The sequence below is a fragment of the Lynx canadensis genome, chromosome B4 (assembly GCF_007474595.2).
Source record: "Lynx canadensis isolate LIC74 chromosome B4, mLynCan4.pri.v2, whole genome shotgun sequence".
Lineage (NCBI taxonomy): Eukaryota > Metazoa > Chordata > Mammalia > Carnivora > Felidae > Lynx > Lynx canadensis.
In genome coordinates this window covers 46,487,111-46,512,661 of record NC_044309.1, presented here as the reverse complement: position 1 = coordinate 46,512,661, position 25,551 = coordinate 46,487,111, and the positions used below count along the sequence as shown (strand labels likewise).

Sequence of the window (25,551 nt, the reverse complement as noted above, 5' to 3'; positions counted from 1 at the left end):
AGCCCAGCCCGCGGCCTGCGGCCCCGCTCGCCCTATCCACCCTTGCAAACCCGAGTCCGCAGGTGCGTCCGGAGCGCCGCAGCCGCACCATGTTGGGCATGATCAAGAACTCGCTGTTCGGGAGCGTAGAGACGTGGCCTTGGCAGGTCCTGAGCAAAGGGGGCAAGGTAGGCCCGCAGGGCTGCCGAGGACCTGAAACGGGGCGGCACCTCCCACCGCACCCTGATCAGAGGGAGGGCGGGGGCGGGTTCTGACGCGCAGGTGGGACAGCGCTGTGCTCTGGAATGTGCGTTTTGGCGCCTACCGGGGGCGCGGCCCCCCAGTGCCCAGCACGTGAATTGGGAAGGAGGAAGTAAGGGAAGTCCAGCACAGCAGGCCTAGGGCTCTGCTGGGAGGAGGGGTGACAAAAAGGAGAGGTTGCTTTGGGGGAGGGGTACCCCGTGGCGATAGAACTGCGCCTGTTGAATGCATTCCTTCGTTTAAACATCCCAAGCATTCTGCTCTTTTGCTTCCTGGGAGACCTTCGGTTGCAGAAAGACCAGAAACATGCTTGTCCTTAAGAAACTCCCAACTCCTGGAGGACTGAGTGTAAAGGAACAAGATCTGTGCTCCACAGAGGCACAGGGGCAGGAACAAACCATTCTGCCAGGGGCTGATGAGGGGGCCTGCCCTGAGGAGGTGTCTTCAGCTGGGCCTCAGGGAGGTTAGAAGTGCACAGAAAAGGAGAGAGCAGGTGCAAAGGCCCAGAGCTGTGAAATAGTATGTTGGCCAGTGGGACTCCCAGAGTTGGGCCCTAGAATACAGGTTGGGTGAAGAGGGCGTAACTGCTGTCTCCCCCCAAATTTACATCAGTGCTAACACAAGCAAATGGGACTGCCCCCTGAAGACAGAGTCCCCCACTAGATCATAGTCTCCTTGCAGACAAGTACTTTGTGCACTTTGTAGACTCAGCTCCCAGCTTCGCATCTCATATGTTAAAGGACTGTGTTGTCTGGCGGCCAAGTTCTGGTACCTGCTACAGTGATGGTCACAAAAGCCCTCAACTAGACTCTAGTCTGCACTCTTCAAGCAACTATAACCAGAGGCCTGTCCCTTCATCTGTCTGTCTCTCCGTTTCCTCGGCAGCACATAGAATGATCAAGGTTAGCCCAGATCAAGGGTGACATAGTCAGATGCCCACAAGCATCCAAGCAGGTAAGGGGAATAACGCTAGCCGTGTTAGGTGCTAGGGCAAGGTGGGGTCTGAGGCAAATCAGAGAGAACTCAGGGCCCCCTCTACACAGGCAGTGATGTGGCTTCACAGAGACGTAAACCAGAGTTGCCAGATTTTTAAGGAAGACCAGAAATCCAGATTCTTCATGTGAACTCTCCCAAGTTAAAATTAATTTATTCGACAGGGAACTACTTGTCGAGTGCCATCTGTGTGCCAGTCCGTCTTACAGGCCGTGGAGATAGAGCAGTGAACAAAACCAAAAAAATTCCATGTCCTCATGGGGCTTACATCTGAGTGGTTAGTGAACAAAAAAACAGGTCAAACATCATTATCAGATGGTGATCAGGGCTGTGAAGAAAAACAAGCAGGGGAGAGAGGAAGGAACAGGGAATTTTAGGAGTGAGGCTGTGCAAATATGTTGGTTTTAACTGTGGATAGCTGCCTACGAATGTTTGTAAACTGCGGGCCATAGGATCTGTCTGTGCCTAGACCAGGCCTGTGTGCCTGCCAGTCTGTGGACTCAGCCCAGGGATGTCTACGGTGCTTTTTGGCCCTAACACTTATAGAATCCACATGTTACCAACAAGTTCCAGAGAGCTTTCCTTTCTATAGTGGAATCCAGCTTACTTGGTCTTTTTAGGTTAAGAGACAATTGCACATTCAGGTCTGAGTTGGTCTGCTGCCTGTTTGCCCTCAGATCCCTTCCTCACCCACTCCCTGCTTTGCTCTCTGGGTCTCTGTGTGGAGTAGGGGCTGATCCAAGTTGCCTATTTCCCAGGCTCCGATGTCAGGCAGCTGGCAGTGAGGTTCACCCAGTGGGAGGCACTACTGGGAGATAAGAGGGTGGGAAGAAGGGAAGAAGGTGTTTCTCCAAACTATCAGGTCTCTGGCACCAAGAGTGTCTCTGTGGACCCAGCTCTTTCTAGACAGGCCACCATGGCTCTAGCTTCCACCAAGTGATCCAGGTGTCTGAGCTCAGGTAGCATAATCCTCCCTCTATCCCTCCTAAGGTGTTCACTCACCTGTGGGTTGCCTCGCTGCTCCCTGTGGGGCATCTCCACTCTTCTATTATTTATGAAATTAGTTCCTTGAATCAAGATGCCTCTGTTCAAAATACTCTGGTAGCTTCTGTTTCCCTTATGGATACAGTGTCACCTACCACTGATTTGGTGCCTCTAAGGACAAATACAACTCCCTGATAAACATCTTCCCTCAACATTTGATGGGAGTATGGTGCTATCTGGGATGTTGCTATCAGGCTGATGCAAATCATTTAACCTGACCGACCTCAGTTTCTGCAGCTATAGAATGGATATAAAAATATCTTTCCCAACTGCTCCCAGTGTTACTATACATATTAATTTTTTAAAAGGCGTGAAAATGCGGGGTGCCTGGATGGCTCAGTCGGGTAAGCGTTCTGACTCTTCATTTCAGCTCAGGTCACGATCTTGGGGTGGTGAGATTGAGTTCTGCATAGGCCTCTGCACTGAGTAAGGAACTTCTTTGGGATTCTCTCTCTACGTCTCTCTGCCCTTTCTCCACTTTGTGCTCTCTTTCCCTCAAAAATAAATAAGCATTTAAAATGTTTACCCCCTTCAAATGTGGTAATATCATCATGTCACAACTCAGCTCTGTTCTTACTGGCTGTGTGGTCACAGGCAACTTACTTAACTTCTCTGAAGTAAGCATGAGAGGAAATAATTTGTATCTTATAAGATTGTTTGGAAGCTTAAATGAGATAACCAATTAAAAGTTGTTCAACAAAATACCTAACACTTGGTTGGGTATGGTGTTAGTATCCCTTTAGTTTCACAGGTAATTTTGGGTAAACTACTTGACCTCCTAACCACTCTGAACCCTGAAATTCCTCAACTGTAATACAAGAATCACCATGCCTATGTGACAGTTACTTAAATATTCAAAGGTACTTACAAGCCTTTTTAAATATATATATATATATATATATATGCACACACACACAAATTCAGGGTGTTATTATTTTGAAAACAGACTCTCCCTGAAATTGAGCATCTTACCCTGGAAAGAGTCTGGGTCAGGAACTGTTGCCTACTTTGCTGGGCAAATTGATGGCAGGAAGCGTCTCCTGTGTAGCTCAGGTTCAGGCTCACCAGATGTTCAGAACTGATTGTGATGGGGGAGGTCCAGGCTGCTGCAGACCTTATCAGGTGCCTTCCACATTGCTTCTGGAGAGAGGAGGACACACTGCTCTCTGTGTTGGATTGGGTGGGTCTTGTGGATGCTCAGAGCAGGACTGACATCAACAACTGACGTCTTTATGGGATTTTTTTCCAGCCTGTGCACATTGGTTGGGGCATCCTGGGTTGGAATCCTGGCTCAACCACCTGCCCGCTGTAACTTGGGCATGTTATTTAACCCCTTGTGCTCCAGTTTCATCTGAAAATGAAGATAAAAACACTGATGTCTTCACAAGATCATTGGAGGGACTGAGTGAACGAATCCATGCAAAATATTTAAAATAATACCCGACACATAGAAAGTCCTGAGTTAGGTTGATTGTTATTATTATTTTCTTACAATGAGAAAGCTGGCTTCCAGAATTAACATGTACACCCACCACATCAGGTGGCAAGGAAAAAAAAAAAAACTGACCTTGCAGAGGACCTTGCAAATACCGTTGCAAGAGGCATTGTTGCAAGATCCCTGTCTGGAGTTTGAACTTGACCAGGGTTCCCATCGAATGCTGAATATTGGTGTCTGTAGTCATGGGCCAAATCCTTATATGACTGGGAGCATAAGCTAGCTAGCCGGATCTGGGGCAGAAGTGGGCTATTCTGTTCCATGTGACAATGAAACACACTGGGGCGCCCGGGTGGCTCAGTCAGTTGGGCGTCCGACTTTGGCTCAGGTCATGATCTCGCAGTTCATTAATTCAAGCCCCACTTTGGGCTCTGTGCTGACAGCTCGGAGCCTGGAGCCTGTTTCTGATTCTGTGTCTCCCTCTCTCTCTGACCCTCCCCGACTCATGCTCTGTCTCTCTCTGTCTCAAAAATAAATAAACGTAAAAAAAAATTTTTTTTAAATAAAAAAAATAAAAAAAAAAAAAGAAACACACTAAAGACATTAAATCTGAAGAACCAAGTGTGTTAACTGGGTTAACCTAGGTGCTTTGTTTTCTGCAGAAATGGAATTCTATTTCAATTCCCCCTCGAGAACTAGAGTAGTTTTGTAATATCCGTCACTTAGGTTTGAGCGATCCAGTAAACAATGAGAGTTTATGGACTTAGATGCTGTAAAAACAAGGTGGGACCTGCCATGGTACCACCTTTAGACATTGTGGCCCCGCTTTTCTCCAACATAAATATAACTAGACTAGTTTCTTATCTCTCTACCCAGCTATGTCTGTTGTATTCCTTGTCGTTAGGGTAAGACCAGGTTTTACCCTCCTTCCCCACAGACCCTTGCAATACCTACTATATGCAAGACACAGCAGTACATGCTAAGAGATGCAGACAGCCCCTGCCCCCATGGGGCCTGGGATTGCAGGTGGAGGTTAAACACGTTATTCTTCAGCTGTAATTACAATACGTATTGTGTCTCGAAAGGACAAGGGCCTGTCCAAAATACCAGGGGAACTTGTTTTAAATTGGGATCCTCTTTGGGAATCGACTTTTTGGTTGGGGCTTTTTGGATAAGTAGGGGTTCGTCAGGCAGAGACAGGAAAAAGATACTCCGGGGAGAGAAAAGAGGCAGGTTCAGAGGCCCTGAGGCAGGAATGACCATGGCACTGAAGGCAATAGAAGGCCAGTGAGGAAGTGCTCTGAGTGTGGCTGGCAAGGCAGACAGAAGTTAGGTGGGGCCTAGACCACCTGGGATAGGTTAAGAACCTGGTGAATGAAGACTTGTAGGTAGGGGATTAATTAACGTGATTAAGTGATACTGAACGCTCATTTGTTCCCCAGGCAATCTTCGCTCCATTCACAGGTTTAGTTACCCCTTCTGCTGATGACTCCCAAACTTATATCCCTGTATCAGTGTCTTGCTGAGCTCTAGACCCACGTGTCCAGCTTGCACAATGGACAGTTTGCTCATCTATAACAGGACGCAGATGAACAGATAGATATGAAAGGGCCCTTCTAACCTTAGTCTTGTCTGCCTTCCGAGCTCCTCAGAAGGAAGAATCACTCTGGAGGAAGAGGTTGAGTTGAGCCTCAAGGGTGGGTAGACTTATCATGGAAGCCTTATCTCTCTGAATCACACTGGATTCCTTTCTTTGAAGCCCTTCTTCGCTGTCCCTGGACTTTCTGCTTGGGGGACAGGCTGAGAGCACGGATCGCCTAGACCATCCCCAGAACTCTCCTTTCTGCTCCGGGACCCCTTCTACTCGAAATTCCATATCTGGATCACAAAGTCAGTTGAATTAATGTGGGGTGGATGAAACTGACTTGCATACTCGGCTCACCGTCACTAGGACAGTTGTCACAAAATCCTTCTCCCTGTGACAGCCTATGAGGTCTTTGTGCGTCTGGCCCCTCTCTTGCTGTGCCCTGCTTGACCGCCTTTGCTCCAGCCCCAGTGAACCACATCACCCTCAGCAGTTTGTTCTTCTGTTCTTTTCATTTACACTCGTGGTGTCCACAACCTGGAATCGCCCTCTCCGAGCTATCAGAACATTTACTACATCATACGATAATTTTATAATCTTCTCACCACCCAACCAGACTGGCCATATCATATTAATCTCTAAATCTATAGCACCCGGCAGAGGTTTTCAATATTTATTCAATGAATCAATGCATCGGTGACTGAATGTCCAGCTGGATGATCTATAAGCACCTCAAAGTCAGCCTGACCTAGCCAAACACATCAACATGCACCCGTGCCCTGCAAAACAACCTGACTAGTCTTCTTCTGTGTTCCCACCCTGCCCTGCCTCTCCTCTTAAACATATCAGATTATTACCTGTAAGCCCGTGCCCCTCCTGATGTCAGAGACTCTGTCTCTCTTCTCTGTATCGTAGCCCATGCCACAGTGCTCAGCACACAGTAGATGCCCCATAGTTGTAGGTTGAGTGAATAAAAAGAAGGAATGAAAGAACAAAGGAAAGAGCCAACCAGCTCTTTTCTCCATTGAGAGTTTATTGGTTTCTTCAGTTGTGAGAGATGAGGGTCCATGAAATGAATTTGGATGCCCCTATTCTGAGTTTGACACAGGCACACAAATGTCTATCAGAAGTAACTAACTCAGGGCGCCTGGGTGGCTCAGTTAGTTAAGCATCCAACTTATTTTTTAACGTTTTATTTATTTTTGAGAGAGAGAGAGCATGAGCGGAGGAGGGGCAGGGAGTGGGGGGCAGAGGATCTAAAGCAGGCTCTGTGCTTATGACAATGAGCCCGATGTAGGGCTCAAACTCACAAACCGTGAGATCATGACATGAGCCAAAGTTGGACACTCAACCAACTGAGCCACCCAGGTGCCCAAGCATCCAACTCTTGATTTCAGCTCAGGTCATGATCTCACAGTTCATGAGATCAAACCCCGCATCTGGTTCTATGCTGACGATGCAGAATCCAGCCTGGGATTCTCTCCCTCCCTCTCTCTTTGCTTCTCTCTCTCTCTCTCTCTCTCTCTCTCTCTCTCTCTCTCTCAAAATAAATAATAACTTTTAAAAAAAGAAATAACTTAGTAGCTAAAGAAAGATGCTTCAAAGCACTAACTAACATCATCCCCCATACAGTATAGAGTCCGGCAGTAAGCATTAGACTAGGGTTTGGAGGTGTGAAGTCTGGTTCCAATTTCACCGCTTAGTAGCTGTGTGTTCTTGGGCAGTTCAATTCCTCTGGTTCTTCATTTCCTCTTTGGGAAATTTCAGGCTGAAGTTCTGTGATTCACGGAGTAGCATTTCTGGAATTTAAAACATAAATGGCAGGACTCGGTGGGACCTCCAGTGGAGGGTGTGTGTCGTCTGTGCTGCGACAGAGCCAGAACGAGCAAAACCGCCCCGTTTACACAGCAGGGTTTGCTACTGGAGACTCTTTGGTAGTGTGATGCTCTCCGAGGGGAGGGCCTCACAGCAACCCTTGGAATTAGTAGCCGCGGTAGATTTGCAGCCTCTTGATTCCTGGTCTGGTGCAATTCCTGCCCCCCCCCCCTTCTTGCTATTCTCCTTTAATTTTGCATTACAAACACAATAGGTATTTTTCTCATTCTAAACACAAAACTATAATGTAAATGTACTCTTTCACACTATCCAGGCCACTTAGCCCCACCTCCACAGAGTCATTCGGTCCCCTTGGGAGTTGAGACCTTTCAGTCTAGGATGTCATAGGAAGTCCTGTTTCCCCAGCAAGGGGCAGCCAAGTTCTCTCTCCCATGTGTCTGGTTTTCATCATCATTAGTAAACGAGGCAGTTCCTTAAGTATCTAATTTATGATGAGCATCTCATTTATGATGCTTCGTGGCATAGCTCTTGTCCACAAAGACTTCATGGCAGATTTTTCAAACTGCACCAGTGTTTCCTTACCCGATAGCTCAATATAGGGCACATGTTTCTTCTTTTCATGGAATAGCATGAAATTTACTTGAGTAGAGTGGAAGTCAACAGGGAAGAAAGAAAAGGCTAGATGCAGAATGTATCCCCTCCCTAAGGGTAGAGTATTATTTTTGTGAAGCTTTGTTTCTCCTTGTAAAAAAAATACACATTTCTTGTTATGTGTCGTGGTTCTCTTTAACGTTTGAAAGACACGGTCTTATAGTGTATGTTGAGGAATATGAAATTATCGGAGATATCACAGGGCAAGGAAGAGGAGGAGGGAGTGAAGGAGAGCTGCGTGGGTCTCTATGGCAAAGGACCTTCAGGCAGAGACCCACACAGAGAGTGGTCATGCTGGGAGTGGCTGGGGGGGGGGGGGGGCCCGCCAGGAAGGCTCTGGAGAAGTAGTGGAACTGAGCATCCTGGGGAGTGGGGGAGGGGTACCATTTAGCGAGACAGGAGTAGTGTCTGGAAGTACTGAGGGAAGAGAGCTACTCTGTTTCTTCTTGCCCTGAGTCCCTGCTTCTAGAATGAGGCCCATCCTGGAGCCTTGGAGTCTGTGGCATTGTTGTTGTATCTCTTTGTTTCCTCCTTTGCAATTCTCTTCTCTTTTTCCTGGCTCTCCTGTCATTCAGGTGTTGGATCTCCTGGCCTGATCCCCTGATTTCCTTTCCTCCTCTGTTTTCTACTCCTTTGCCTTTTCACTTGACTTTCTGGAAGATTTCCTTCTGCTTTATCTTCTGACCTCTCCACTGAATTTTTCATTTCTGTTGTATTTTTAATTTCGAAGAGCCCTTTGATCTCTGGACATTCTATTTTTATAGCATTCTGGGGGACGTTCTGAGTGGCTTGGGAATGCAGTATCTTCTCTTATCTCTCTGAGAATATTGATTATACCAAGTTTTTTTTCTGCTGACTCTACATTTGTAAGAAATCCCAGAACCTTTTTCTCATGGCCCTTCGTACCTCTACTGTCATCTCTTCTACCCTGCCACCATGTCCAGGTTCGTCATGGAAAGTTCTTTAGCAGTCAGGGTCTCTTGTAGCTGGACAGTTACTGCTTCTGGAGTCACCACAGGTTACCACTTTACATCTCTTAAGCATGTGTATTCTGCCCCTAGGAAGAAGTCTCCTATGAGGAGAGGACCTGTGAAGGCGGACAGTTTGCCACAGTGGAAGTGACAGATAAGCCTGTGGATGAGGGTCTGCGTGAAGCCATGCCCAAGGTCATGAAGTATGTGGGGGGCACCAATGACAAGGGTGAGTATCCCTGAGGGATGTGGCTCTAGTCTCAGAGGCAAGCTTGCTACGGCTCCCGTCATCAGTGGAAAACACAGGGAGAGGCCACAAGGCACATGTCACCGTGTGCTTCCGTGGCCTGTGAACTTGTTGTACTGTGTGCACGGGGGCACTCGGCAGGCAGGGGGGCGGGAACCACACTGACTTCATCCCAGCCTCCCCCTCGTCGTGTGGTATCCCTGCTCAGTATCACTGCCTTCCTGCTTCTCTCCCAGGCGTGAACATACACTCTGGGGTTTTTAACCATACGGTGCTTATCATGACTGAGTGAAGGAAGCCAAGTCACAGAGCCAGGCCAACCTCTGACCTGAGACCTCTGCCTCCAGGCTGGACATCTCTGCTCAGTCCCCTGGTCTGGTTGCTCAGAATCTGCAGGGTACTGAGGCTCAGTGAATGTTGAGTATGGCAGGTCCCCGGCTCTGTCCTAGCAAATGAAGGGTCTGAGAATTTTTAAGCTGTCCCACTCCTTACAGTCTTGGCAGTCTGTGATGGCTGTGCCCCTATTTTTAAAATGATGGGCGTGAAGTTTCAGTGTGCCTGTCAGCATGAAAACCATATTTAATACGAATGTAACACTAAAGCTCTCTAATTTAAACTACCCTTTATGATCAGTGCAAACCCAAAGTGGATCAGAAAGCAAGGTGAAAAAAGAGATGTGATGTTTTATTTTTAGGGTATTTCTCAAGCTGATAATTTAGAAAGTTAGAAACTGGTATTAACCTCAGTAACATTTACTAGGACTAAAGTAATCACGCTTTGTATAAGTCCACCAGTAGGAAGTCAGAAATCTTTTCCTTCTTAATACTGTCATAACTTTTTTTTAGAAGAAAATATGTATAAAAATTATAAAACTCGTTAAAGAAAATTTTGAACATAACACAACAGCACTCCAAATAATACAATCATTGTTGTCTTCTGAATGTATTTCTTTAGGGCTTTTTGCTAGGCTTTTTTTTTTAATGTTTATTTTTGAGGGAGAGAAAGAGCGTGAGAGGGGGGAGGGACAGAGAGAGAGAGGGAGACACAGAATCCGAAGCAGGCTCCAGGCTCCGAGCTGTCAGCACAGAGCCCAACACGGGCCTTGAACTCACAAGCCGTGAGATCATGACCTCAGCCGAAGTATGACGCTCAACCCAGTGAGCCACCCAGGCATCCTTTAATAGGCTTTTAAAATGTAATCATAGTGTTTGTGCAATTGTATACCCTTCTGTTACTTATTTCGTAACTATTTTCCACCTTTGAGAAATTGTCTTCTTAAGCATAATTATTGATAGCTATGTTATATTGTATCATGCGCCTATAATTCACTTAGACATATTGCTGTTTTGAACACTTATATGGCTCCCAGTCTCTCACAATTATAAATTCTGCTGCAATGAATATCCTATCACCTGTAGCCTTTTCCACATTTTGGATTATTTCCTTAAAATTTATATTTAAATAGAGAGTAATTAGATACTGATCTATTTACAGTCTTGATATATATTAGCAAATAGTGTTTTCCAAATGAGTTGAATCACTACACTCCTATTTCCAAAATATACAAATAAGAGGTGTTTTGTATGTATCTGACTATATAGTTTTCATACCTGAAAGGTTTATTATTAATTTCAAGAACAAAACGAATCCTGATTTGGAAGAAGAATGAGACCAGCAGATCTTTCACAGTTCTGAGCCAAAGTTGTGTCTACAATACCCTCACTCTGTGGGTTTTTATGTTTTCAGGAATCGGGATGGGCATGACCGTGCCTATTTCCTTTGCTGTGTTTCCAAGTGATGATGGCTCCCTGCAGAAGAAATTGAAAGTCTGGTTCCGGATTCCAAACCAGTTTCAGAGCAACCCTCCAGTTCCCACCGATGACAGTGTTAAGATCGAGGAGAGGGAAAGCATCACTGTCTATTCCCTGTAAGGAGAGGGTTCTGTGTGTGTGTGTGTGTGTGTGTTTAATTTATTTATTTAAATTCAAGTTAGTTAACATACAGTGTGGTATTGGTTTCAAGAGTAGAACCCAGTGATTCATCACTTACGTGTAACACCCAGTGTTCATCCCAACAGGTATCCTCCTTAATGCTTATCACCCATTTAGCCCATCCCCTCACCTCCCCACGGACAACCTTTGGTTTGTTCTCTATGTTTAAGAGTCTCTTGTGGTTTGCCTCTCTCTCTGTTTTTATTTTGTTGTTGTAAGGAGAGGAATCTTTAGGCATCCAGGGTAGCACGTGACTTCCATCACCACTCCTTAATCATCTGGAGGAAGCATTTACATTACATTTATATTTTATTCCAGTTTTATTGAGATATAATTAAAATATAACATTATAGTGACTTATGGTATACAATATGTAATGCTTTGATATAGGTAAATATTATGAAATGATCACCATAATGTTTAGTTAACATCCATCACTTGACACAGTTACAATTGCTTTTTCCTGAGATGAGAACTTTTCAGATCTGCTTTCTTAATAACTTTCAAATATTTATTACAGTATATTGTTAACTATAGTCACCTTGCTTTCTATTATATCCCCAGGACAAATTTACCTTATAGCTGGAAATTTGTACCTTTTGACCACCTTCACCCATTTCTCCAACTCTCCGCCTACATCCCCTATCGTTGGCAACCATCAAGCTCTTCTCTGTGAGTTCAGGGTTTGTTTTTTTTTTTCAATTCTACATGTAAGTGAAATCATATAGTGTTTTCCTTTCTCTGTCTGACTTATTTCACTTAGCATAATGCCCTCAAAGTCATCCACATTGTTACAAATGGCAGATTGTCCTTTTTTTATGGCTGAATAATACTGCATTGTATATATGTACCACATCTTTGTCCGTTCATCTGTTGATGGCCCCTCAGGTTGTTTCCGTATCTTGGCTATTATAAATAATGTTGCAGTGAACATGTTAGTGCAGATATCTCTTCAAGATACTGATTTTATTTCCTTTGGCTATGTACCCAGAAGTGGAATTGCTGGATCATATGGTAGTTCTACTTTTAATTTTTTGAGGACCCTCCATACTGTTTTCCCTAGTGGCTGCACCAATTTACATTCCCACCAACAGTGCGCAGTTCTCTTTTTTCCATAGCCTTGCTAACTCTTGTTATTTCTTGTCTTTTTGATAATAGCTATTCTAATGGATGTGAAGTGATATCTCATTGTGGCTTTGATTTGTATTTCAATGATGATTAGTGACGTTGAGCGCCTTTTCATGTACGTGTTGGCCATTTGTATGTCTTCTTTGGAAAAATGTCTTTTCAGATCCTCTGCCCACTTTTTAAAAATGTTTATTTAGGGGCGCCTGGGTGGCGCAGTCGGTTAAGCGTCCGACATCAGCCAGGTCACGATCTCGCGGTCCGGGAGTTTGAGCCCCGCGTCGGGCTCTGGGCTGATGGCTCGGAGCCTGGAGCCTGTTTCCGATTCTGTGTCTCCCTCTCTCTCTGCCCCTCCCCCGTTCATGCTCTGTCTCTCTCTGTCCCCAAAATAAATAAAAAACGTTGAAAAAAAAATTTAAAAAAAAATAAAAATGTTTATTTATTTTGGGGGGAGAGAGAGAAAGAGTGTGTGTGTGTGTGTGTGTGTGTGTGTGTGTGTGTCAGCAGGGGAGGGACAAAGAGAGAGGGAGACAGAGGATCTGAAGCAGGCTTTGCACTGTCAGCGTGGAACCCAATATGGGGCTTGAACCCATGAACTGTGAGATCATGACCTGAGCCAAAGTCAGATGCTTAACCAACTGCCCATTTTTTATCAGATTGTTTGGCTTTTTTGCTATTGATTTATAGGAGTTCTTTATATATTTCAGCTTTTAACTCCTGATGATATATATGATTTGCAAATATTTTCTCCCATTTAGTAGGTTGCTTTTTCATTATGTTGATGGTTTCCTTTGCTGTGCAGAAACTTTTTCGTTCAATGTAGTCCCATTTGTTTATTTTTGCTTTTGTTGCCAAATACAAAAAATTGTTGCCAAGACTGATGCCAAGGAGCTTACACCTTATGTTTTCTTCTAGGAATCTTCTGGTTTCAGGTCTTATGTTCAAGTATTTAATCTATTTTGTGTTGATTTTTGTGTGTGGCGTAAGATAGAGGTCCAATGTCAGTCTTTTGCTTGTTGCTGCCCTGTTTTCCAGACACCATTTATTGAAGACACTTGGCTTCTTTGTTGTGAATTGGTTGACCATATATGCATGGGTTTGTTTCTAAGCTCTCTATTCTGTTTCGTTGATCTGTATATCTGTTTTTATGCCAATGCCGTAGTTTTTATTATAGTAACTTTGTAATACAGTTTGAAATCAGGACATACGCTTCAGCTTTATTCTTTTTTTCTCAAGATTGCTTTGGCTATTTGGGGTCTTCTGCGGTTCCATACAAATTTCAGGGTTGGTTTTCTAGTTCTGTGAAAAATTCCATTGGAATTTTTATAGAGATTGCATTGAATCTGTAGATTGCTTTTGGTAGTATGAACATCCTAACAATATTAATTCTTCCAATCCATGAGCATGGAATATCTATTCATTTATTTGTGTCTTGTCCAATTTTCTTCATTAATGTCTTACAGTTTTCAGGTACAGATCTCTTACCTCCTTCGATAAATTTATTCCTAGGTATTCTTTCCTATTTGATGTCAATAGGATTGTTTCCTTAATTTCTCTGTATTGTCGATGAATTAAGTTAAGAAATACTGAGTCCTGACAATCTCTCACTTCAGTTTCTTCAGCTTACAATGCACAAACATTTGTACTGTATCTGAATAAATGCGTTTGCCAGTTGCCACATTCACCTGGATAGAGTATCCCCACAGCTTAAGCTGAACATCTACATTAGCCACAGCAGGGTTCTGGGAGACTCTGGGAATATCTAAGTCAAGCGGTAGTTTGGGGTCACGAATATGTAAATGAGTACATAAATACATAAAGGACTTGGGGGAATCTCCTTTTTTAGCCCATGCTCCCTTTGAATGCCAGAAGGGCAGGGAGTATTTGCCAGAGCTGGACTGCCACCCCCTTAGCTGTTCATTGTCCATGGTCCTTTGAGCAGAGCACTATTATCATTCTAGTCCTGTTGCTAGGGCCTCAAATGGGGTCATGTTCCTTTTGACTGTAGAGCACAACAGGTACAGATGGTTGCATGTTTTTATTCTTTGGGCCCCAACCTCCCTTCAGAAACCAAGTCTCTTGTAGATAATCAATGACTCCCTGTTTTCAAAATCCTACTTTGTGACAGGCACTGAACCATGCATAGTCAGAGACCGGGAACGTCACCAGTATCAACTATAGGTATGGATCTGCTCTTGCTCTGGAACAACTTAAAGAAAAATAAATATACAAATTATCTTGCACTGGAGAGTTTTTGTCCACGCCCAGGGGCCTCCACACATACTTATTTGACTGCCCTGCTCCACTTCTGCACCTGAGGATGCAACTTTCTCTGTTGCCAACACTAAGGCTGGGAATGTGAGTTTGGCTGCTCTGGGCAGTCCTAGGCCAAGCGACACAGGGCCCCCCAGAGGACAGTGAGTGTACTGCAGTTGGACCGCTAGCACTGGAAACTCAGCTTTTCTCCAGTCATCAGACTTTCCAGCCTTCACTACAGAGTCTGCAGAGAAAGCAAACTCTAAGTAAAGAATGTCTTTCCCAGGTCACCTGGGTGGCTCAGTCAGTTAAGCGTCCATCTTCAGCTCAGGTCAAGATCTCAAGGTCCATGGGTTCTGGCCCCGAGTTGGGCTCTGTGCTGACAGCTCAGAGCCTGGAGCTTGCTTCGGATTCTGTGTCTCTCTGTCTCTCTCTCATAAATAAACACTAAAAAAAAAAAAAAAAAAGGAATGTCTTTCCCAAGGGCAGGGACTAGAGTGGGGAAGCAAGGTGAGGTGCCTGTGGCACAGCATTTAAAGAGACACCCACTTTCACAGTTGTCCAAGTGTAGGGTTAGCACTGAGAGAATAAGCACCTCCTTAAATCTTATGCCCTCTGTCTCACCTATCTGACCTTCATGCCTGATCCCTCTGTTCCATTCTCTTCCCTGTGTCTTGGGAGGCAGTCTGGTATACTCCAATGAATAAGTATGTTTTCGTTTGAATCCCAGAAGCTTGGGAAGTCCCTCACCCTCTTTAAGACAGTTTCTCCATCTGTCGAGTGCCATAACAATGTCCCTCATAGGATTATTACTAAAGAGTACCTTTCAGTAGCTACTAAGATGCTTCTGTCTTTACAAATCACTTCATGACCTGTGGTAAGTTTCAGTAATTTTTTTCCCCTTCGCTCCTTTTGATTTCATGAGGAATGAGGTTGACATGGTTAAATCAGTTCCATAAGACTTCAGGCGGACGAGGCTGGCTTTGAATCGTCTGTTTTACCAGACCCAGGGTGATGAGTTGGTATGATTTTTTTTCTTTTAACATTTTAGTATGGAAATTTTCAAACTTATAAAAAAATAGAAGATAGTGAAATCCTACGTAACCCATCACTTACCTTCAATGATAATTAACTCAAGGCCAAACCTGTGTAATAAAAAGATACAATAAACTTAATGACGTCCTATGTAACCTATCACTCACCTTCAAGATAATTAACTCAAGGTCAAATCTGTGTCATGGGTACCCTCACAACTACCACCCAGCCCCTCCACTGGGTTATTTTTAGGCAAATTCCAGACATTTTATTATTTCATCCACAAATACTTCAGTGTGACTACCAGAGACCTTCTAAAAACACACTCGTAATGTCTTATTCCTCCTAAAATTTTAACATCATTTCATTAATGTGATAATAATATAAAATATGTCCAGTGTTCAGATTTCTCCCACTACCTGAAAATTTGTTCTTAAAAGTTTGTTTTGAGCCGGGATCCAAATAAAATCCATCCATTGCAATTGGTTGGTATGCCTTTTAAGCTTTTACTAATCTGCGGCCTTCCTCGCCACTGCACCTTTTCATTTTTCGTTACTGCCTAGGGGTCATTTGTCCTCTTGTTTCCTGTAGTCTGAATGTTGCAGATTGCCTTTCAGTGACCTTTTAACGTGTTCCTCTCCCTCCGGCACTGCCTGTAAATTAGTCGTTAGAACCAGAGGCATAGTCAGATTCCAGCTGCTGCTTTTGGCAAGGATGTTTCATAGGTGGTGCTGTATCCCTCTATCGGGGGCTCATACGGTTTGCTTGCCTCTGTTTTTGTGAGGTCAGCGACTGTAGATCACCCTTGCCTAGAGGCCTTTCTTAGAGCTGGTAAAGTGATAATGTGTTCTATTTGTCCTTCAGTTATTAGCTGGAATACTTTGATACAAAGAGAAACCTCTCCTCGTCTGCCATTTGACTTCCCTGAGATGGAGTCGTAGAGAAAATGCAAGATACCTTCTCTGTAGCTTGTTGCCTTCTCCTTATCTGTTTTCGGAATAATGACTTCGTTCCTGAACATCTGCCACACGCAAGGTGGTGTCGATCTGTTTTTTGAGTGTCGGTATAAACACAGGAATTTAGACATAATTGATGTGTTTCAGTTCTTTGTAGCTGTTCTTACTGATGTTCAAATTGTCCATCTTTGGCCAGTGGGAGCCTCTTCCAATTGGTTTCTGAGTCCTTTGGACATGACTCTAGTGCTCTATGGTAGCTTCCTTGCTTTCTGGTGTCACAAAAATGTTTCAAGCACATCTGGGCATTTCTTGCTCTAGAGCTGGAATTAGCCATTTCTCCAAGGACCCTGGTTCCTTATAGTGTGAGAGGGTATCTCTTTAAAAGTACTATTAACATCAGGTCTGTGGAAGTTTCCTTTTAATTCTCTGAAATCTAAACCTATGAAAATGATGAATAATGGTATCTTGCATGGCTTAGTGAATTTTTTTTTTAAACGAACACATGGTCCTAAATTAACATATGTTATTCCTCAACCAGCCACTGGGTGTCACTGCAAGTCAAATGTGCATTTAAAAGTACCTTTATGTGGAAGGCAGTGTGAATGCGGTAGTAGAAAGTCAAGTACACAGTATGTGCATTAGATGACCAAAAAATTAATTCCAAAATGAAAGCTTTGCATCCTTCATTCAGCCTTCATTTTGTATGAGCTTGTGAAGGGATGTTCAGAAGGGAGTATACATTTATTAGTAGTATGTGTTAGCAGTCAATGAATAGAAGGCTAAGAAAGAATAATACTATCAGAATCCTTTTAGTATTCACAGGAGGCAATAGAAATACCCTCACATTTATATGAGTGGCCCCATTCCAGACCACTGTCCTCCCTCTGTGTTCCACAAAAGCCACTTAGGTTACAGCTCAGCCTCCTCAGTGTAATTCAGCACTGAGTTCAACAGAGACCGATGGCAGGAGAAGGTTGACGGTTTTAGTGAAATGTCTGGGTATAAAGTGTTGGAAACTAGGAGTTCATTGTCAGGGTGACCTGAGATCCAATGCTAGCTCAATGGCCACGGGACCTTTGGCGTGTTGCTGAGCTTCTCTGTGCCTCAGTTTCCCCAAGTATAAGATGGAGCAAGAGTACCTAACCCACAAGGTTGTTGTGAGGATGCAATATTGTGTATCCACAAATGCCTACACATCGCGAGACATTAGGTAGACCCTTGGTGAGAGTTAGCCTCTTCTCTTCTTGACTTCACCTCCCTCTGAGAATCAGGTCAAGTTTTACTAGAATTAACAAAAAAGTCAAGCTACTACAGATACACTTCAGTTCAAACCTCTAATAATTATGAGTTTTACAGTTGGGCTTTCTGAGCTTTAGTTTTCTCATCTATAAAATAGAACTTATGGACACCAGGGTGGCCCAGTCAGTTAAGCATCCAACTTTTTTTTTTTTAATGTTTATTTTTGAGAGAGACAGAGTGTGAAAAGTTTGAGAGAGACAGAGTGTGAAAAGGGGAAGAGAGGGAGGGAGACACAGAATCCAAAGCAGGCCCCAGGCTCTGAGCTGTCAGCACAGAGCCTGATGCGGAGCTCATGACCTGAGCCAAAGTCGGACGCATAACTGACTGAGCCACCCAGATGCCCCAAGTGTCCAACTCTTAATTTTGGCTCTTAACCCTTCCCAGGATCATGAGATCGAGTCCTGTGTCGGGCTCCATGCTGGGCATGGGGCCTGCTTAAGATTTCCTCTCTCTCTCTCTCTCTCTCTGTCCCTCCTCCACTCACACTCTTGCTGTCTCAAAAAATTACATTAAAATAAAATAAAATAAAATAAAGCTTATGATGCACTGCTGTTAGGGTCCAGTGAAATGTGCATATGACACAACTTTGTCAGCCATGAGGCACCAACGGATGCTGATGTTGTTTTTCTCTCTAAATAACCAGGCCCTTGGGGCATCTGGGTGGCTCAGTCGGTTAAGTGTCAGACGATTTCAGCTCAGGTCACGATCTCATGGTTTGTGGGATCGAGCCTCACATCAGCCTTGTACTGACAGCTCAGAGCCTGCTTGGGATTCTCTCTCTCCCTCTCTCTCTGCCCCTCCCCTACTCTCTCTCTCTCAAAATAAATAAACATAAATAAATAAATAAATAAATAAATAAATAAATAACCAGCCCCTCACTGAGGACACTGGCAGCTTGGGAAGTTCAGCCTAGAGAACATGAACTTTGGTAAAAAGAGTACAACTGCTAAGCTTCTAGGGTGTTCCCAGAGCTATAGACCAGTGTTAGCCAAGTTTGTAGATAATTCCAGCACCCATCTGTAATCACAGGAGGCTCAGGCCGAGGGTGACATAATACAGTTTTGCCTCCTTGGTCAGCTCAATACTCAAGCTCTGTCCTTTGATTGCAAGGAGCCTCACCTTCTTTCAAAAACCTCACCCCTTCCTTTTCTGTCCCCTCACCCTTTATTTTCCTCACCTCACTTATTCTCACCCGCATTATATACCCATTTGTTCATTTGTTTATTGTCTACTCCCTCACCAGGATATTCTTGAGGGCAGGACCTTGGGCTAGTCTCTAGTAAGTGCTCAGTTAAAAGTTGAATAAATAAGTGAGTGAAAGTCTTGGTCCTTGCCTTCCCTGCACTTCTCCTTTTTTGCTGTCCTCCCTAAAGATCTTGGTCCCCTCCCATAGCTTCAACTGTCACCCTTCCATTGGTAAATCTCCAGCCTGACCATCTCTCCAGCTCCCTTGAATGTCTTAGCAATCATCAGACTCAACATGATGACTAAGGTGAGGCCATTTACACTTCCATGAATTCATTCAAAAACACCACATATTCATTATTCACTTACTCTGTGCCAGGAATTGCTATAGGTCCTCAAAATAGTGCAGGGGAACTAACGACGTGGCCACCCTTTGAAGCCCGAAAAACATTCTAGTGGGGAAGAGAGATGAGAGACAGATGATGTCTCAAGTATTTGAGGACTGTGTTATTTCCGAGATAAGAAGTCGTGTTTGTGGGTTGAGATTATAGGGGAGCATATTTCTTATTCTGGCATGAAGTATCTAACAGTAAGAGGGACAGGTGACAAGGCGAGGAAGCCCTTGCCCTGAAGGAGTCTAAGCATCATCTGGAGAGATGTGCAGCCCGTGTGCTATGTAATGTTCGTACTAACTGGGAAGTTTGGCTCCACTGGGCAAATGTCTATCGAGTACCTCTGATATTTAAGCCGCCTCCCTTCTAAGAGCCTGCCAGTGATGAGATTCCGAATCTAAAAACATTTCCCCCCACAACCGGTCAGGTGTCCCGCCGGTCTTCCGCGAACGGGTACTTGGAAGGGACTTCAGCCACCATTTCTGGGCGGATGAGCCTGAGTCAACACGGCTCGCGCTGCCTTGTCTCCCAAGCACCAGCCTCTCGTTCCCAGCTCCCCAGGAGGCATCTTTCCAAACACCTCCCCAGGGCCTCCCAAATCAATACGTCAAACATGGAATTCAGATGTCCTCCCCAGATCTGATGCCCTGTGTTCTGTCTTACTAGAGGTCCCTTCTGTCCTCCTACTCGTCCCGTTCAAATCTCATCCTGACTCCTTCACCTGGCACATCAACTGTCGGCCAAGTCCTGGTCACCCCCCCAGCCGTGCCTCCCCCTGCATCCGCACCACCTTGGTCTTCGGCACCTCTTGCCTGAACTGTTGCCGTGTCCTCCTGATAATTTCTAGTTCTTCCACCTCTGCCCCTTCTAAGTTGTCCTTTTATCACCACCTTCCATAGAGCGTGGGACCGATCGCACTCCCTCCCCCCTGCTGCTCAACTCCGGTCACGGGCCTCGGGCCTGCCTCTGACCTAGGCACGCATCAGGGCTGGGATCTAAGCCCAAGCTAGTAATAAAATGAGAAGGGGGATGGGGAAACTTTGGGCTGGGTCCCCGAATGTGTAGCCAGGCAGCGAAGCCTAGTAAAAATGCTCGGTCATGGCATCACCTCCGCGACGTCGCCCCACTCCGTGTCCACCTGATCTCAGCGCACGCCGCCCCCCAGCTCCCAGGGCCCCCCTCCAACACATGCACAGGCACCCTCCACTTCCACGCTTTCACTTTCACCCAGCTCCTCCTACAGACTGTCTCCAGCTTCTGCTTCTTGGAAGCTGTGTGAGGACAGGCATTTTTGTCGTATTGTTCATTGTTGGCATCAGGAAGGGATGCTCAATAAACAAGTGCTTAATATCAGGTCCTCCATGATGCCTTCCCTTCGTGTTGTAAGTCAGAACCAATCATTCCCTATTCCCCACCCCCAGAGCATTCCATTTGTACCTTCGACCTTCATTCTAGTGCTTCCTTCTGCCCTATATAATCTTTATGTGTGTTTCTGTCCTGACCACTACAGTTGGACCTCGAGAGGGTAGACAGACGTCTTCGTCGTCTTTACAGCTCTGTGGTGTCTAGCTTGTGTTTTGTGCCCCGTGATGCTCGACAACATGAGCACGGTTCAGTCTGATGGCCTGACATGCCTTATGGTGTGACTTCTTTCCTGTGGACGTGAAATTATCAGCTCCTAGTCTTAATTCCTCTTTTGCCTAGCACAGGGCTACATACACACCAGACTGTCTCTAAATTTGTGTGGGCTTGTTGATGAAGTTTTAGACCAAGTTGGGTGGTCAGGCTAGACCATGCATTTCTCTTCCTATTTTATTTGCATGCCTGAACTATTATTATCTTTTGCCTCTTTGGACCAAAGCCTCTTGTCTGTTGGCCTGCCTCATTGATGCCTGCATCATCCATCACCACCACCCCCCCTCCCCAACCTCTTCCAGACCTTTTTAGTCAGCTCCTTTCATGTTGCTGCAGTCTAGGGTGTGTGTGTCTTTCCTCGGTTCCCATAGTAACCCAATGCTTTGTTCCAAATGCTGAACTCTGACGTGAGGGGAGATAAAATACAGTGCCCCGGAGGAGAGCTTCTTTGAAGATGGAGACTGAGACTTGTTAACAGGCTTACAAAAATAACGTATAGACTTCGTGTTTACTTCCTTTGAGGAGCTCAACGTGCGTTACGAGAATTCTTGAAATCACACTCAAACGTGCTTGTGAACTTGGAGAGCCATGGGCACTATGTTACCCTCCGCGGATAGCTTGGAAGCTTGAGGCAGGGAGAAAGGAGGCAGCTTACCTGTGAACAGGCTGAGGAGCCAGCACTGGGCCTGAATCATTTATTAGGACCGCGTGCCCTGTGGGGTTTGGTTTTCTGGCCTGTTTGTGCAGTTCTGTGATTGGGTATGGGTGAGTTGGTTGATTTACCAGTGAGGAGAACACACGTATCTGTTTCATGGCCCACTCGCTTGGTTTGTTTTCTAGTAGAATACCTCCATGGTGAAGCAATAGGGAATTTTTATTCTCATTATCAGCATCTCAGTCAGCCTGGGAATAAATATTTTTTAATTGGGTTGGTTTGTTTGTTTTTTTTAATGAACTTAAGAATCCCCAAATGATGACATTCTCCATGTCACGTCTCAGACAAGTTCCTTCTCCAGTGGCCCTTGCCAAGGCCACTTTTTCCGCTCACCGCTTGGGGAGTAGGACTCCCAAGAGCAAACTGCTGAACCTCTGTCTGCTCACCGTCCAGGCCTCGTCTCCCTCCTTACCATGATGATAGCCAGTAGCTACTCACTGAGGACTCCCAGTAGCTGTCACTAGGCCCACCTTCCCAAATCAGGATCTCTGACTCCAGTTCTTTCCCAGGTCTGAGGAGATTTTCACAGTGCCCGACACACACTTAGGTACACAGTAATAGTTGCATGAATGTATTTCACAGATGCACCTTCGTATCAGCATGCCCCCAAACCATATTATTTACCGTCCTCACCCCGCTCCTTCTTTTCTTCAACCTAGCATCCCTATTCTGGTTATTGGCACCAGTTGCCATCTAGAGATTTTACTGGAAGCCCTGGAGAATCTTCGACTCCTCCACCTCTCCCTGCCCTCCCCTTATATCCAGTCACCCCTCACGTGTGCCTTTGTCCAGAAGCCTTTGCCACCTCACAACTGGCTGTTCCTGGCCTCCACTGACTATCTCTCCCTCCACTGCCACCAGAGGAATTTCTCTAGAACACAACCTGATCATGTCAGCCTCTTACTTTCAACCCCCTTGTAGGTCCACCTTTGCATCTAGGATCAGGTTCAAAGTCGGCATGGCATTCAAAGCCCTTCCCAGTGTGGCTCCAGTCAATCCAGTTTTCTTGTTTAAATTACCACTACTGTCCCCTCAGTATGTGCTTCAGATTTTATTACATGAGTGAGTGAATATGGAGGCCAATAGACCTAAGTGCTATCATCTTGAGGTCTGTCAACCTGAAGACCCTAATCCTTATTGTTTATCCCAGAATTGTTCATCTAGCCAATAGATCTAATATGTGTCAGGCACTGTGTTAGGTGCTCAGAACATACCAGGGGGGAAAGTGACAAAGATCCCTGCCTTCATGGGGCCTATATTCTTTCAGGAATTCAGACCATAAACAATGAACACAATAAATGAATTATATAGTATGTTAGAAGGTCATAAGTGCTGAGGAAGGAAGGAAGGAAGGAAGGAAGGAAGGAAGGAAGGAAGGAAGGGAAAGAAACAAAAGAGAGAGAAAAAAAGAAAAAGGGGAAAGAAATGGGGGTGGGGGAAGTGGAGTGAAAAAGTAAACAGGGTTTGGAGAGAAGGTCCAGTTGAGAAGATGAGATTGTTTATCGAGTCGGTTCTTCATTACTAGGCTATCTTCCCGGGTTCCTGATATTACCGTAGATTACCGTCATGTCCCCCACCCCAAAGGCAGGGAACCAGATAGCTGTTCTGAGCAGAATTGCAAAGTAACAACAGCTTCTGTTTGTTGTGGGCTTACTTTGTGACGGGCACTGTGCTGAGCAGTTCACAGTCTTTTCTCCCTTCATCTTTACAACAGCCTTCTGAGATTCTGCTGTCGACCCCATTTAACAGTTGAAGGATCTGAAGATTAGAGAAATTCAAGCATTTGCCCAAGACCATGAGCTAGGAAAGGGCAGAGGTAGTATGATTGAGCACACAACTAGCCATTTTGGCTCCAACCGATGAATGAAGGTATTTGAGGACCACACCTTCTTTGGACGTTTCAAAAACCCAGTAGCCTAAAGAGCCAACATTGTTCATTTTCAAGGATAAAATTTAGTGTCACAGCATGAGAGGGAGATGCAGAGGGCACTCCGCACTCCTACATTCAGCACCTGATTCGTCTCAGGCAAGTGGCTCTCAACCTATAGACATTCTCTGAAAATAATTCCAATGTCTTGCAAGCTTTTATTGCCAGAGCAGTCTTTCCTTAATGTTCATCGTTGGTCTGCTAATCCAGTTTCCTCTCATTGAGTTAGAGTTCAGCTTTTCTTCAACTGCCTTGTAGTCTTTCTTTGATATACTTGAACCAACTTTCTTCTCTTCCAGATTGGTCTCAGCTTTGTCCATGTTCTATGGCGATTGTCTAGACACTGGAAGAATCAATCCCTTAAAGATGAAATCCTGGGTGTTTTTACATCAGTAACCCTGTAATCAACGTGCTGAATGCTTGCCCAGCATGACTAACCGCTTATAAAAGAGCAAAGCGTGACTCAGAGAACCCCACCAAAAATAATGCATTTGGCCTAATCTTGGCCTGATGCAGATTCAGACTTTTGAGTCATAAAGCTCATTAGAATCGGGGACATATTTGACTCTAATAAAGATTTCAGTGCAACCCAGATTTAGAGTGGTATATTTAGGGTAGGCCACAGGATGAATTTTGGAGCGTAGGCAGATGACGTAAGGAGGGAATAATCATCTTGAAAAGGCAAGCTTTATTCCTTCTCTGTCCCCACCTTCTGCCATCAAGAAAAAGCCTGATTTAGGAAAGTCTTTTTACTTGCTAGAAAAAGAAGGCTTTCATGATTCGAACAGGAGAAGGGATTTATTAGAAGTGATTTCTTTACTTGGGGCATGCTTACAGCTTGCCAAGGAGCCTCCCAAGCCTTCCTCGGGTCTCTGCCTTTGGTCGCTCTGTGTTTTTAACAAAGCTGCTACCTGTCACTGCTGTGATGTGCTCCCTCCTCAAAAAGGATCTGCTGGGGAAGAGACATTAGCTTCAGCTCCACCCTAGCTAACGCCCCTGTCTCCTCCTCCTTCCCCAGCTAGAGCCAGAGGGGCCCAGAGGAGTGGCTGCCTGGGCGGTAGAGAGATCTAGAGAGAAGGGCGAAGGCACAGCCTGTGGGAAGGTCAGCCTACCCTCGCTCGGGGAGATTCCAGAAAGGAAAGGGAAGCTCACACTTAGCACTTGACTCCTGTGTTTCAGGCTCTGCATTAGTTTTTCACATCCATTACTCTATTTAATGTTCATAACAACCTTGGGGGGAAAAGACAGCACATCTCCATTGTACACACGAGGATCTGAGGCTCAGAGGGGTCAAATCTCCCCATCTAGGAAGTGGCAAACGTCTTACTGCTCTCACGTGCTTGTCATAGTAAGAGCGGCCAGTGACTTCTTTTTTTAAAGACTCCCCCCTCTCTTGGAGACCGCGTGCTTTTTTAACCAGCCCCTTGTTCTTCTACCCTAGGCAGTTTGGTGGTTATGCCAAGGAGGCCGACTATATAGCACACGCCACTCAGCTGCGGACCGCCTTGGAGGGCACAGCCACCTGCCGGAGTGACATCTACTTCTGCACTGGGTACGACCCTCCCATGAAGCCCTACGGACGCCGCAATGAGGTCTGGCTGGTGAAAGCATGAGTAATCCTCTGAGTTAGACCTTCCTGGACGTGTGTTTCTGTGTCCGCTTCCTCGGGGGAGAGGGAGGAGCAAAGCTGCCGGCTGTATCTCCAGCTTAACCAATCTTCCTTCCTTCAGAGCCCTTCACTGCCAGTTTTCTGAAATCAGCATATTCCATCCCTGCTCTTTTTCTCGTGGTGGGAAATAATACAGCCCAGGTAGGCGGCATCCTTCTGACTGACTTAGAAAGCTCTGTGGTAGACCAGAAAAAGAATCAGCAACGTTTTTCCAGCTATCTAGGGCACTCAAAACTGCTTTTTAAAAATTATTGAACTTGTATTTTTGCTATTGAGGGGAAAATGTAATTTGTGCATGATCTTTCATCTGTGGTCCTTACAAGATCTTTGTCTGAAAATAAAGATCTTCGATTCAAACAGCTGA

General features: G+C 45.1%; 1 protein-coding gene across 4 annotated transcripts; it reads left to right on the top strand.

The window, feature by feature from the left end:
• Positions 1-25,551, top strand: HEBP1 (heme binding protein 1). Of its 4 annotated transcripts, none has more exons than XM_030321782.1 (5): positions 1-167; positions 8,846-8,984; positions 10,749-10,929; positions 11,558-11,665; positions 14,247-14,361. In XM_030321782.1, exons 1-5 carry the CDS (start codon positions 90-92, stop codon positions 14,251-14,253), a joined length of 513 nt encoding a protein of 170 aa, XP_030177642.1. In that variant the 5' UTR covers positions 1-89; the 3' UTR covers positions 14,254-14,361. The 4 variants fall into 4 exon arrangements, with proteins under 4 accessions (XP_030177642.1, XP_030177640.1, XP_030177641.1 ...); XM_030321780.1 differs by lacking the exon at positions 14,247-14,361 and adding an exon at positions 24,960-25,551 and having other exon boundaries at positions 2-167; XM_030321783.1 differs by lacking the exons at positions 1-167; positions 14,247-14,361 and adding exons at positions 997-1,194; positions 24,960-25,551.

Bases quoted from the DNA above. Each gene is read 5' to 3' on its own strand.
- HEBP1 (XM_030321780.1), top strand. From the start codon at position 90: ATGTTGGGCATGATCAAGAACTCGCTGTTCGGGAGCGTAGAGACGTGG. The intron at 8,985-10,748 runs GTGAGTATCCCT...TTATGTTTTCAG, and splicing joins GGGGGGCACCAATGACAAGG to GAATCGGGATGGGCATGACC. The intron at 11,666-24,959 runs GTGAGTTCAGGG...CTTCTACCCTAG, and splicing joins CAACCATCAAGCTCTTCTCT to GCAGTTTGGTGGTTATGCCA.